The 13,171-nt window shown below is 33.6% G+C and overlaps 4 protein-coding genes across 12 annotated transcripts; 2 read left to right on the forward strand and 2 right to left on the reverse strand.

The window, feature by feature from the left end:
* Window positions 1-304: 304 nt before the first annotated feature.
* Window positions 305-2,604, reverse strand: AT1G13610 (alpha/beta-Hydrolases superfamily protein). 2 transcript variants are annotated; one of them, NM_101231.4, is made up of 6 exons: window positions 2,139-2,604; window positions 1,750-1,786; window positions 1,296-1,532; window positions 1,147-1,194; window positions 677-1,047; window positions 305-554 (listed from the first exon to the last, which is right to left on the reverse strand). In NM_101231.4, exons 1-6 carry the CDS (start codon window positions 2,447-2,449, stop codon window positions 482-484), a joined length of 1,077 nt encoding a protein of 358 aa, NP_172818.2. In that variant the 5' UTR covers window positions 2,450-2,604; the 3' UTR covers window positions 305-481. The 2 variants fall into 2 exon arrangements, with proteins under 2 accessions (NP_172818.2, NP_001031042.1); NM_001035965.2 differs by having other exon boundaries at window positions 1,296-1,527; window positions 2,139-2,505.
* Window positions 2,605-4,839: 2,235 nt separating this feature from the next.
* RGF2 (root meristem growth factor-like protein) lies at window positions 4,840-5,945 on the forward strand. Of its 2 annotated transcripts, NM_101232.3 has the most exons (3): window positions 4,840-5,046; window positions 5,286-5,332; window positions 5,496-5,945. In NM_101232.3, exons 1-3 carry the CDS (start codon window positions 4,968-4,970, stop codon window positions 5,697-5,699), a joined length of 330 nt encoding a protein of 109 aa, NP_172819.2. In that variant the 5' UTR covers window positions 4,840-4,967; the 3' UTR covers window positions 5,700-5,945. The 2 variants fall into 2 exon arrangements, with proteins under 2 accessions (NP_172819.2, NP_001322540.1); NM_001332073.1 differs by lacking the exon at window positions 4,840-5,046 and having other exon boundaries at window positions 5,193-5,332.
* Window positions 5,899-9,547, reverse strand: AT1G13630 (Tetratricopeptide repeat (TPR)-like superfamily protein; the record flags this gene model as incomplete). Of its 6 annotated transcripts, none has more annotated exons than NM_001332076.1 (4): window positions 5,899-6,326; window positions 6,525-6,609; window positions 6,697-8,832; window positions 8,958-9,547. In NM_001332076.1, the coding sequence occupies 2 exons, from the start codon at window positions 9,400-9,402 to the stop codon at window positions 6,782-6,784; spliced, it is 2,496 nt and encodes an 831-aa protein (NP_001320809.1). The 6 variants fall into 6 exon arrangements, with proteins under 6 accessions (NP_001320809.1, NP_001320806.1, NP_001320808.1 ...); NM_001332077.1 differs by having other exon boundaries at window positions 5,918-6,326; window positions 6,697-8,789; window positions 8,954-9,528; NM_101233.4 differs by lacking the exon at window positions 6,525-6,609 and having other exon boundaries at window positions 6,258-6,326; window positions 6,697-6,828; window positions 6,917-8,789; window positions 8,954-9,300.
* Window positions 9,548-10,625: 1,078 nt separating this feature from the next.
* AT1G13635 (DNA glycosylase superfamily protein) lies at window positions 10,626-12,958 on the forward strand. Of its 2 annotated transcripts, NM_001198059.2 has the most exons (6): window positions 10,626-11,094; window positions 11,305-11,362; window positions 11,546-11,629; window positions 11,715-11,856; window positions 11,980-12,317; window positions 12,379-12,958. In NM_001198059.2, the coding sequence occupies exons 1-5, from the start codon at window positions 10,722-10,724 to the stop codon at window positions 12,256-12,258; spliced, it is 936 nt and encodes a 311-aa protein (NP_001184988.1). In that variant the 5' UTR covers window positions 10,626-10,721; the 3' UTR covers window positions 12,259-12,317; window positions 12,379-12,958. The 2 variants fall into 2 exon arrangements, with proteins under 2 accessions (NP_001184988.1, NP_973818.1); NM_202089.2 differs by having other exon boundaries at window positions 10,684-11,094; window positions 11,980-12,932.
* Window positions 12,959-13,171: the final 213 nt, after the last annotated feature.

The raw sequence follows: 13,171 nt of genomic DNA on the forward strand, positions 1-13,171 counted from the left end.
AGGAGTAGATTGCAACAAAAGCATCCTCAGTGAGTGGCGTAGACTTGGAATTTCCAAACTTGTGTCTGGCTTGTGTTGTTTACGCCGTACACACACTTCTTTAACATTAGCTCACTCAAAACCACTTTGTGATGTGTGTAAATGTGGTGCTGATGTGGCGGCGCTGACTGTAAAATACCAAATATACTTTTTTGTCATGCACAACAGGTTTTTGTTTTTTCCCTCATATTTTCTCAATTAACAATTTTTAAAAAATCTAGAAATTCACACTAGTTAAATTAAATATCGTCGATGAGAATTAATCAGTCAACAAAAAACTAATCATTTTATTTGGATAACTAAATCGTATCAAATGGGAACATATGTTTACAACCTTTTAGAAAGAAAAATGAAGATATGTTGATACAAAAGATGTTTCTCTTTTCCAAATAATCTAACAAACGAATCAGAAGAAAAAAAAACAATATTGTGACAACAATCATCAAACCTCTGCAACTGCATTCTTCACACAATCAACATTACACAACCGAACTGATCTCACCATTTCACCCAACCTAGAACCAAAGATTTAGATAGTAAGATCCCATGTACAACATATGTGATACATATCAACTTCAAATAACGAAACAAAAATTCTATAATTGAATTATTTGATCATAAACTGTTAAGTACTAACCTGTCGAAGCTATTCCTAGCCCGATCAGAGCTACCCACGCTGTTTCTCGGCTTCCCAAACCGATGATCGATACTTATCTTTCTTGATTTGTCTCTAGGAGGAACACATTCTATGCTATGTCTAGATCCAATCCAGCTACTCTTCGTTGATTTGTCGTTCTTGTGGTCATTAGCCAATGATTGGCGTCGAAATTTTGGAACTGGAAGCTTCTCAATGGCTGAAATGAACTTTCTTAAGTGAGGTAAGTACTCAGGAGACATCTCAATATCAGAATGGCCTCTTCCTTTAAGCCATAAGGGTTCGTATTTTTCTTTGCATAGTCCCCATAAATGTTTTCCATGTGAAATATTCACCACATCGTCATCTGTTCCCTGCAATGCACGCAAAGAGAATTATACCAAGTTGTTACTATAATATCGTATAAATATAATAAGAATGAGTATATCTATATTGCAATGAAATATACTTACATGAATTACAAGAACAGGACACTCCACGAGATGAATTTTGTCAATATTCTGCAATAAGAAAACTCTGATTAGTTTTGCCTAAACAATGTGATTATGCTTAGTTTGGGGTATTTAGTAAAATCAAGGAAGATATATAAGAACAACCGAACCTTGTAAATGTCGAACGGGAAGGAGTGCTTGACAGGGTACATAACACGTAGACCAGACAAGAAAGGACTATGGAGAACAAGTGCTCGGAGACGTGGAAGACGAGAAGCAAGCTCAAGCGACGGTCCACTTCCAACGGATTGTCCATACAAAATGATACGTTCATCTTTTGTACCGTAGGTCTGTCTTAGCCAATTGTAAGCTGCTTCTATGTCTGCGTACGTATCTTGCTCGCTTGGCTTTCAAAATTACGATCCAAATCACACACAAATCATACACTCAACAATGAATGTGATCTTCTTAATTACAATATGGAGCTGATAGTATTTTTCTTTTTGCATTTTGTGGTTTATATATGATACACGAATGTATATAAAATGGACGTGCTAATTAGTCCCAAAAGAAAAGAATAAAAAAGAAGAAGAAAACAAGCGTGATTTGAAATAATCGACTTACCTTACCAGAAGATTGCCCATATCCTGAATAATCGTATCTGCAATTATCATCACACAAAACCATATATTATTTATCTAAAAAGAAAATAATATTTAAATGAAATTCTGTGTCTTGCATTTAAAAAAAAAAAGAGAAACAGCGAGCTAAGAAATTTGAAGAAATGATCTGACTTTTGGGATTGAAAATGAATTTGGAATCCTATGCTAAACCGTAACCTAATCTTGTCTCATTCTCAAAAGAAGACTCTAGAAACAAAAACTATCCCTTAAGAAGGTCACAATAAAACTTAAGACAATTAATATGTATGAACTACCGTTAGTATCCAAAAAAAAAAAAAAAGACAAGTGATCAATTTAATACAGTTCATGCGTACGTATATACAAACTAACCCCATGAGATTGACATTGAGTTGAATTAGTTCCGCTAAGATGTAGAAAATCTGAGCAAGATCGGAAGCGTTGCCATGAGAAAACAAAACAGTGAGTTTAGCGGTTGGATTCTTCACATACATGGCCACAATCTCATTCCCTCTTTTTGTCCTTATCTTCACCACTTCGATGTTCTCATCTCTTAGGTAATGCGGCAGGTTCGTAGAAATCATCATCTTCCCCGTAGATTCTTCAGTCACCACCGTGTACGACGGCGGATTTGGTGGGAAGAATGCTAACTTCGCCGCCATAGTCGACGTCGCAATTCCCATTTCACTCAAGAAACTTTTCTTTTCTTTTATTTTTTTGTTGAGAAGACAAGAATGACTTATGCAATACTGATGGATGCTATAAGCTGTTGATATTGTTTATTATTTCTTCATAATATGGTTAGAAATGGATGCTAAGATTTCCCTTTTAAATGCTCTTTCTTTCTTTATATATATAGTATCCATCTAAATATATATGTATGGCTAAGATTAAGGCTTAACATAATATATTAATTTCCTTAACTGTGGAAATTGTTTCTCCTTCATTCCTTAACATCAATGTCTCAAATTTTTATTATTAATTTGAAGCGATATAACAATATGTATATAACCTACATAATCACGTTTCAAAGTCGAATAACCCAAACATTGTGTCAAGAATCGTAAAAAATATCAAATAAGTGTGTTACTTATATTAGTATAAAAGACATAGATGATTGAGGATACACACGCCCACATACTGATCATGGTTCTAGTCTTCCAGATGCTACTTGCATTATAGAAATAAACAAATGATTAATTAATGAAAGAATATTTAATTGAATCTAATAAAGGAAAAAATGTTGTGTAGTGGATAATTAATAGCTGTAAATTAATCTGTAATCTATTCGTTTGGAGGGACAGAAAGTTTACTCTCATCATTACTTAAGAAAAATTTCACATCAATTTTTGAAAAAGTTTATTTTTCTTTTGGAATTACACGAGCAATACCCTTTTGGGGTTAACCACATATAAATTCAAATTTTGCTTTGCAACGACCTCATAAGTCCCTATAATTGGGCCTCTATGCATTCGTAAAGCCCATTATAAGCCATATAAATTTAAGCGAATTCATGAAAATTCATCAGGTTTAAAATTCATAAGATTTACATGATATATAGTTCATGCAAATAAGAAAATATTTATGAAATTCATCAGGTTTAATGAAAATCACTTGCACGACTAATTTGTTAATACGCAGATAAATGTCTTACATAAAATGGTTGATGATTTCAGACTTCAAATTTGTTGTAGTATAAAAGAAAAATATATGTTAGGTAATGTAAATGTGCAAGGATTGTCAGTCTTTTTTAGCAGTTTCACAAATAATAATTTCATCGTATAACTCCAGATGATACAGTAATGGTACTAATACAATATTTTATTATTTTATGTTATGAAGTATGAACTCTGATCGGGTAAAGCAATTAGGTACTTAAAATTTGGTGCAATGTGGGAGAAATAGCATACACAATTTTGATACTAACAAAGATACACAAATTCCAATTATGGAAGCTGTTAGCTATATAGAGTTATAGACCATAGAGTGGCTGAGGTAGAAGATTCAAGGGGGTCCATTGACCCTTGCAAAAATCAGAAAAAGAATAAAAAAAATATGCTTATTGACATCTTAGTTATTAGAGAAAAATTGACCCATGGAAAAGTAATATCTACCTCCGCCACGTCCATAGGTTATATTCCACACCCACTGACTCATCATCCATTAACTAACTAATACATAACTCATATTTGACCGACTTCCTTCGTCTGCCATTTTTTTTGTTCGTTATAGATTCGAGTAAAATTTGTTGATTTCTTTTGTCAACTAAAATTTGTGAATCTTATACGGTTTAAAAGATCTAAGAGGGCAACTTGAAAGTCATAAATAAATATTGTTTAAATCTACTCATGTTTTCACTTGACTTATAAAGAAATTTTTAATGATGGAACTAGTTTTACTTTTATTGTTCTCGAGTATGAGAAAAGTGGTAATAGAGTAAGAGACAAACACAAAACACGCACATCTGTAAATTGCATTGTACGTTATGTTTCTTCTCCTTATTCGATGTTTAATTTCTAGGCTATTCCAAACGTTCTTGCTTTTTTCAGTATCCTACTTTGTGTAGTTATGAGAATAATAGTTTGAAATCACTACATTCGCCTTTTTCTTAATTACTTTCCACTTTCCGAGAATTTAAAAGAAAAAAAAGGATGTTCTTGAATGTTACATCGTACTATTGACTTAGCAAGCACCTTATTATTTATTCTATTTGGTCAACAAGTTGTTTTTCTTTAAAAATGTTATGAAAGGTGCCTTATAAGTTGATGTTCTAAGTTCGACCAAATTTTTTTTAATAAGATAGTATTATAAGCTTATTGCGAAACATCAAATATAATTACATTTCAAGACTATGAAATATTTCATTTACTTAATTCAGTTATTTTTAGTAACTAGTTGGATTGGCTCAGTTTCTTTATGGGTGTGAACTTGGATCTCATGTTGTAATTCACAGTTTCTTACATTGTTCGGGGATTTTAACGCATGTCCCAATGTCTATGCATGACAGGTTCCCAATAAAGACACATGGCTTATGGTAAGATAAAAATAGATTAGATTTGAAATTCTCTTGGGGGTTTTTCTTTCTTAGATCTCCTATATAAACACTAGTTAACCTTCTTCTAATCTTCATCATTCTTGCGTAATTTGATCTCACAACTCATTTTGAGAACATTTTTCGTAGCTAAGAGAAGAAAATAAGACATGACCAATATCACTTCAAGCTTTCTGTGTTTGTTGATCCTTCTTTTGTTTTGCCTCTCTTTTGGATATTCTCTTCATGGTTTATCTCTTTCCTTTATTTCCCTTTTCCCTATTATTAAATCATAAAACTTTCAAATGTCATCAACATTCGTAATAATTGACTCACAGTTTATAAATATACGTTAAAAACTTTCATGGGAATCAATCTTATTAAAAGCTATTTCTTCTTCTTTTTCGATTTGCATGAAATATATAAAGTTGCATGCATGGTTTATAATAAAATGCAGTTAATAAATTTTTGTCCTATTTTTTCATCAGGTGATAAGGATGAAGTGCTAAGTGTTGACGTCGGTTCAAATGCAAAGGTAGTGAATAAATACTCTTATTTTTTCTTGAGTAGTGATTACTTATGTAATCAATTTCCACATCATTCACAACTGCGAATTTCACATAGCGGTTGCATTCAGTTTGAAATTTCGACATGCATGTATATAATCTAAAGAGGTTGATGATAACCATGTAAAGCAGGTTATGAAGCATCTTGATGGTGATGATGCAATGAAGAAGGCGCAAGTACGAGGAAGAAGTGGACAAGAGTTTAGCAAGGAAACGACAAAGATGATGATGAAGAAGACAACAAAGAAAGAGACAAATGTTGAGGAAGAGGATGATCTCGTTGCCTACACTGCTGATTACTGGAAACCAAGGCACCATCCTCCCAAAAACAACTGATCACATCTATCATATTTATATAGAGACTCAACAAAATGCTCCTCATTATTATCATATCAATATAAGATATATATCAAAATACATATAGTATATGGAGTATTGTGAGCTTTGTGTTTGTAAAATCGATCGTTCAAATTATATATATGAAAAAGTGGTATGTATAACCAAATTGTGTTGTCTCAGTTATAAAAAGTGGTATGTATAATTACCAAGCTGTGTTGTCTCAATGTTATCCTTCTCTTAAGTTAATTATGTGCTGATCTTACATTAGTGTTGGGAATAGGTACAAAAGAATGTTTCAGACAGACAAGATATGCTCTGGAATGAGTAAGAACAACAAACTATCAAGAAGTTACAGTAAAAAATCTGGCGATATCTGGTCGAAAAATGGAAAAGCTTTTTGGTTACAAAAATGGATTATGTATTTCACCCGTCTTGGTTTGTAGTTGAATGAGCCCAGAATCCTAGGATCCCTCACGCAAAGCTGAACTTACCATTTTGTCCACTTCCGTCAAATACTCTTATTTACGACCAAGCAGGTTATAACTGGAGTTGTTGTCACTGGCCGGACCCTTTTGATTCCCCCGTCCGTTTTTGACCAAGCTGTGACTTCATCTTCAGAAGAACCTGAAGAAAGTAAATTCAGTCTTAGACTCAAGCAGCAAAACGACCTAGACACTTGAGAGGGTTTGGGTTGAGGAAACTAAAAACTTGACAGAAGTAAAAGTCCCTTGTTCCATATTTCCAATCTAACCAAAAGGCCTCATACGTTCACATTATCGAGTTCAAAGGTTAGTATGAAAATGGTAAAGAAACATCACTTACCGCAATTCGTCAAAGTCGTCAATGTGATACAACTGTTGCCCGATGATACCATCCAGTAGCTAAGATTAATCTGTTAACTGAATCACTGAGAAAGACAATAAAGCATCAGATAAATCCATTACGTAACTTATTTAGTTTCTTTATGCAGTAAAAGTATACTAATAACAGTTACCTCATGAGACAGTTTCTCTACTGAAAGTGTGTGCCTTCTGCAGTTAGCAGATAAGATGGGACAATAGACAAAACTTCTCTCATTACTAATCAGGCAACAAACCCCATTTGATTGTCCAGGAAAGCAATTCATCTGACTTGATCATCACTTCACAAATGTCTAAGTCAGGCGAAATACCCTGGGATAACATTAGACAGAAGAAGAATTTGCTCTCGTTTACCAAATGTCTCCTACACAAACGGTTGATCACCGCGCTATAGTCCCTAATGGAAACATTGAATCCTCTGTGCAGCAGTTGATGAAATAGCTTCACTGCCATTTCAGGGTCACCCTTTACACAATGTGCCTTGATCAGTGTGGTATAAGCAAATTTGGACAAACTAACATTCTGCTCCTGGAGCGAATAGATAAAACTGTCAGCTTTCCTTATGTAACCGTAGACACAAAGGCTGTCGATTAGAATATTATAAGTAGCAGATGAAGCATCAAGATTTCGAGATTTCATTATTTCGAGAAACACAAATGCTCCAGATAAATGTTTAACTCTGCATAGATACTGAATAATTGTATTATATGTGATCTGATCTGGAGGTATACCTTCAGATTCCATGTCCCTGAGTCCCTGCTTGCATTTTTCGAATATCCTTTCCCTGAGTACATGGTTGCAATTTTCATGTTTCCAGCCTCTGCAAAGTCCTTTAAAAATCACTGAGTACGTGACATTGGTTGGTGGGATTCCTTCTGCTTTCATTTCCCTGCGCAATTCATCTATGCTTTTGGTATTTCCACAATTTGCATATGCATCCATCAGAGTTGTATAACTCACAACACTTGGAGCCAATCCATATAACTTGATGACATCTAAGATTTTTCTAGCCTCAGCTATATTCTGGGTTTTGCAATACCCGTATATCAAAGAATTAAAAGTTGCAACGCTAGGAGTTATCCCAGTCTCAATGACTACTTTGAATAACTCTAACGCCTCCTCAATGCAACCAGACTTTGCATACCCGTCAATTACGATATTGTACAGAACAATATCCAGTGTCTCTCCACTTGAAATCAGAGAATCCAAAAGCGATCTTGCCTCAAGTAACATCCCTTTCTGACATAAACCGAGCAAAAGAGCACCATGAGTCCTCGAATTCGGAAGAATTCTTTTGTCACACATCTCGTCGTAAAGCCAAAGAGCCATATCAAATTTTCCTAACTTGCAGAGGCCATGAATCACAATAGAATATGCTACAAGATCAGGGCTCAGACCATCGGCTTTCATTTGATTGAATAACGACAAAGCTTCATCTATTCTTCCTGTTTTACATAAACCACTGAGCATTACACTGCATGGGATGATACTGTTTAACTCAAATCCCCTCGACAACATATCCTTCAGCAATACTAAACCCATGTCAATATTTCCTAACTGACATTGTCCACATAGTAAAATTGTGTATGTAATAACATCAGGACTCAATCCTTTATCCAACATATCTCGAATTACCTCCCAAGCCCCACTGATCATACCGAGAAGATGAAACCCTTTCGCAAGAATATTGTATGTCACAGAATCAGGTTCCACTCCATGCTTATTCATGTCACTAGCCAACTCTAAAGCTTCTGCGATAGAACCAACTAGACAGAGTCCATTGATGAGTATATTGTGACTATATACACTAGGAACCAACCCACATTTCAAAACTGTACAGAAAAACGACTTCGCCATATCTACAAAACCCAATTTACAGTAACCTGACATTATACTATTGAAAGAAACTACAGAGGGACCAATATCCTTCCACTCTGAAGTTCGAAGGAACAAAACTGCATCCTCTAGCTTTTGTTGCCTACACAAACCATCTACAACTGTTGAGTACGTGTGCTCGTTCTTATCCTTGATTTCCTTGTACACATCCCACATCTTATCCGTCTCTCTAAAATGATACAAAACGGAGTTGTACGACTGTGTCGACACATTCAAGTTCTGATCCTTCATCTTTTTCAAGATATAAAGAGAATCATCAACCATTCTCAATCTTGATGAAAGAAACAACAACATATCCCAAACTAATCCCGTAGACTCCCACTTTCTGAAGCTATTAGAGAGAAGTTCACAAAGCCTAGAAGCTGAACCAGAGCCTAAACATTGAAAATTGATACAACAAATCATATTCCACCCCAACAAATATCTTAACCAAACCTAACAAACTCTAAAACTGTAAGCTTTCAATAAAATTGCAGACAAAAGAAAAGAGAAGACGTGCCTTCTTCTTGAAGCAATTGTTCCAGAATCACTTGAAGCTCTTTGAAACGTCTTTGACCAGCTAAAACATGTGAAACCAACAATGTGGAAAAACTCGAATGACGAAACGCATAGATATCTCTCAGCTCTTTGAAAAACCAAACAGAAAGATCTGAGCTTTCAGACATCAATTCATCCATGATTTCTTCGACATGAACATGCCTCAATTCCGAAACCAAACCTCGAAAGTGATACCCGTGAAGAAACTCGCGGAACCCAATCTTCTTCATCCCAAAGAGAATCTCTTTATAGAAGCCTCTGTGATCGGAAGTGGAATTGGTTGTGGGTAATGACTCATCGTCCATTTTCGCGACGGAGAAGGAGGATTTAGTGAATAAGAGAGAAGAGAAAGGAGAGAGAGAACGAGACACTTTGCTTGAATTGAATGCAATCCATCTACAGATCATGGAATTTTGGGATTAGGGTTTTTCAATTGGGGGATTCTGGAGATGCCCTTGTCGTTTTTCAGAGAAAATTAAGCGAATTTGAGGTTCGCCGGAGAGAATTAAGGTTTTCTTTTCCCGGCAAGTTTGAAGAACAGCCGGAGGAGATAAAAAAGGGTTTTAAGATAATTGGGTTTATGATTTAAACCCTAATTTCGGTTAATCACTAACCGAATCAATTTTATATTCCGATTCAACTTTTATGACGGTTTACAAAAATTAGAAAGTGAGAGTCAAATTAGGTAGTATGTCAATATGATGATGTTAAAATAATTTACATCTATTCATGGTTCTCTTTGTGAAGAGTATTGGTGAAATAATGAGAAAAAATGAAGATAATTTTAAAAAAAAAAGAGTATTGGTGAAACAAAATAAATGAAATAAATTAAAATAAATAATTTAAAAATAAAACAAATTTTATTTTAATTGAATTAGTGTAAATAGACTAAAACTATTTAATTGATATATGATGATGTTATAAAAAGTTTACATGCATTTTAACAAAGTAACAAATACGTAGTAAGAAAAAGTATATATTATACATAAAAAAAAGGATGAGAGTTCTTTGTCGAAAATAGGCAAAACGTTCATTTCTCTTAAACATGAGAGCATGCAGCAGCAAAGAGTAGAAGCTAAGAATAATCTGGTTTATAATTATTTAATTCACCGTAACCATATCAATAATCATATTTTCCACTGAAGAAAGATGTGTTGAGTGCGAACTAGACTAGTGTGGTTTTTTTAATCTAATGGCAGATATCAATTTGTTTTTTCCACTTACTTTAACGTGACAAAATTCAGAAAACTTATTGGAATATGAATGTTCAATGATGCAATAATACTCAAATTTAATTATACATATACCGATTAGTATTTCAAATCAAGTACACAAAGAAGAACTCCAACAGATAAAGTTTTTAAAGTAAATTAGATTTAGAAAAGGTACTAAGATGGATCACTTCACCAATTTGGTTATTTGTCACCTTTCTTGATGCATGCATTAGATCTAAAACCAACTTAAGTAAATGCAAAAATTGTAGTATGTCTTTTTCAGCTATATATTTAAAATAAAATCTATATGAAATTTTGCCGTTTCTTTCGTCTATACATACCAATGAAGAAAATATTCAAATATGGTAAAATTTCACAGACTTGAAAATCCACATTTCACCAACTTAGGTGTAATTAGGCATTAACTTAAAAACTCCATTGTATGCTGCATTGCTCTCCTATAAGTACTTGTGTGTGGCTATTCTTTGTTTTGACTTACTCCAAAATCAAAGATGTATAAGGCAAGTCCTAAAAGAAAAGAGATTGTAGAGAAAAGCAAGAGTGTAAGAGAGAAGGAGATTAAACAAAACTCAAATTTCTTTGCCAAACACTTAAAGAGGATTTACCCAATCACGCTTCAACGAAGCACTTCTTCTTCATTTTCACTCTCTTCTATATCTCTATCACTCTCTCAGAACTCGACCGATTCTGTTTCCACGGATTCAAATTCGACGTTGGAACAAAAGATCTCTCTGGCACTCGGTTTAATCTCATCTCCCCACAGAAGAGAAATATTTGTTCCAAAAAGTATCCCACAACAACTATGTCAGGATTTCAATAGTAGTGATGAACCAAAGAGGTGCAACTGGATCACCAAGAAAAGTGGTAAGATCAAGATGTCCTACTCTAATATTATATATAGCTAAATGAAATTTATACAGGTTTATTAATTAGATGATCAATAACGTGACTACACCAAATTAAAGTCCGTTATGAAGAATTTTTAACATATGCATTTCATATATACTATCTATTATGATCATTATAAGTTAAGTATAGATCATAAAATAATACTTTTGTATTAATTTTTTGTAGACGAAGTCTACGTAATGTTTCATGACCAGCAATGGGGAGTCCCTGTCTATGATGATAAGTATGTTTATAGCTTCAACAATTTTATGAGATTAAATGCTAATTATCTTGTTATATTATAAATTTTTATTTTTGGGTGTAAATGTTATATACGCCTTTTTGGGTATAAATGTCTATATGCTTATATTTAACTTAATGTTGTGAAAAAAAAATTAATCGCGTGGTGATTGATAACATAAAACAGCCTGCTTTTTGAGTTCCTTGCCATGTCGGGGATGTTAATGGACTATAACTGGACCGAGATTCTAAAACGCAAAGAACACTTTAGGTAAAATCTTTCACCATATTCATAATATGCTACATTATACATGTAAATAATCATTTGTGGGGTGTTTGATAATTTGTTAAACTAGAGAGGCATTTTGTGAGTTTGACCCAAATCGGGTGGCCAAAATGGGAGAGAAAGAGATCGCAGAGATTGCATCAAATAAAGCAATAATGTTACAAGAGAGTAGAGTCAGGTGTATAGTCGACAATGCCAAATGCATAACCAAGGCAAGTTTCAAGCCTTTTTCCGATTTTTAGAAATAGCCTATAGTTTATTGTGTATTGTTCCATTATACATTTATTTTCTATTATCAATAAATGGATCCTATGAAAAAAAACTATATTTTACAGGTGGTCAATGAATTTGGATCATTCAGCAGCTTCGTTTGGGGGTTTATGGATTACAAACCTATCATTAACAAATTCAAGTATTCAAGAAATGTACCATTGAGATCTCCTAAGGCTGAGATAATTAGCAAAGATATGATCAAACGAGGGTTTCGATTTGTCGGTCCAGTGATCGTACATTCGTTCATGCAGGCTGCAGGGTTAACAATTGATCACCTCGTCGATTGTTTTAGACATGGTGATTGTGTGAGCCTCGCTGAGAGGCCATGGAGGCATATATGATATATTTGGATAGAGATTCTAATCCAGTTTCGGTTTAAAACATATCTTCTGGTTTTTGAGTTTTTTTTGTTTCAGTTTATCAAAAATATATTTGAATTATACTTGGTTTCGGTTTTTGAGTGTTTTTTTTTTTTTTTTTTTTTACTTACGAGATAGAATGATTGATTTGAAATCAAACTTTCTTTGGATTTAGTTTAATATGTGTATAAGTTTTGGTTGGATTTAACTTTTTTATATTTTGACTAATCGATCTTTCATTTTCAATTCGGTTTGATGTTTGTTTTGGAGGTAAAAAATCTATAAACCAAATCTTTTTTTGGTTAAATCTAATTTTCCTTACGATTTTATTTTGATTGGATTTAACCGAATGAACATCCTATAACAATGGTACCTATATTATATGTCCATGTTATTATCATATTGTAAAATTTCTTTTAACCAAGAGAACTTCGAGTCTATACTAATCTCCAAAACTTGCAACTACCATTTGCATCTTAAAATAATTAGAAAAATCAAAAATATATTAAGTGATAATCAATCATTAACCTTAGCGAGCACATAACAGTAACCTCTAAGCCATGATTATCTAGTTTCGTTTTCTTGTAATTTTTTTTTCTATGGTTTCTATATCATGGAGAATTGGAGATGACTATTATTGTAGACCATCATTGTACATGAGTATGCTTTTGACATAATTGAGAACCAATGTTATATGCCTATATTAAATAACCTTCAATTTGACGGAAAACCTTCAAATTATTTAAAGTAATTAAAGATGAAAGAAAAACATTTCAGAAACTTTTAAAGTTTTGCATTAATTATAATGCTTCAACAAGTTGCTTACAAGTTGTGAATGCTTATGTAAGACATTGACAAGAAGACAGGTAATGGTCACTGATGTGGCACTGATGAA

The sequence above is a fragment of the Arabidopsis thaliana genome, assembly GCF_000001735.4.
Source record: "Arabidopsis thaliana chromosome 1 sequence".
Lineage (NCBI taxonomy): Eukaryota > Viridiplantae > Streptophyta > Magnoliopsida > Brassicales > Brassicaceae > Arabidopsis > Arabidopsis thaliana.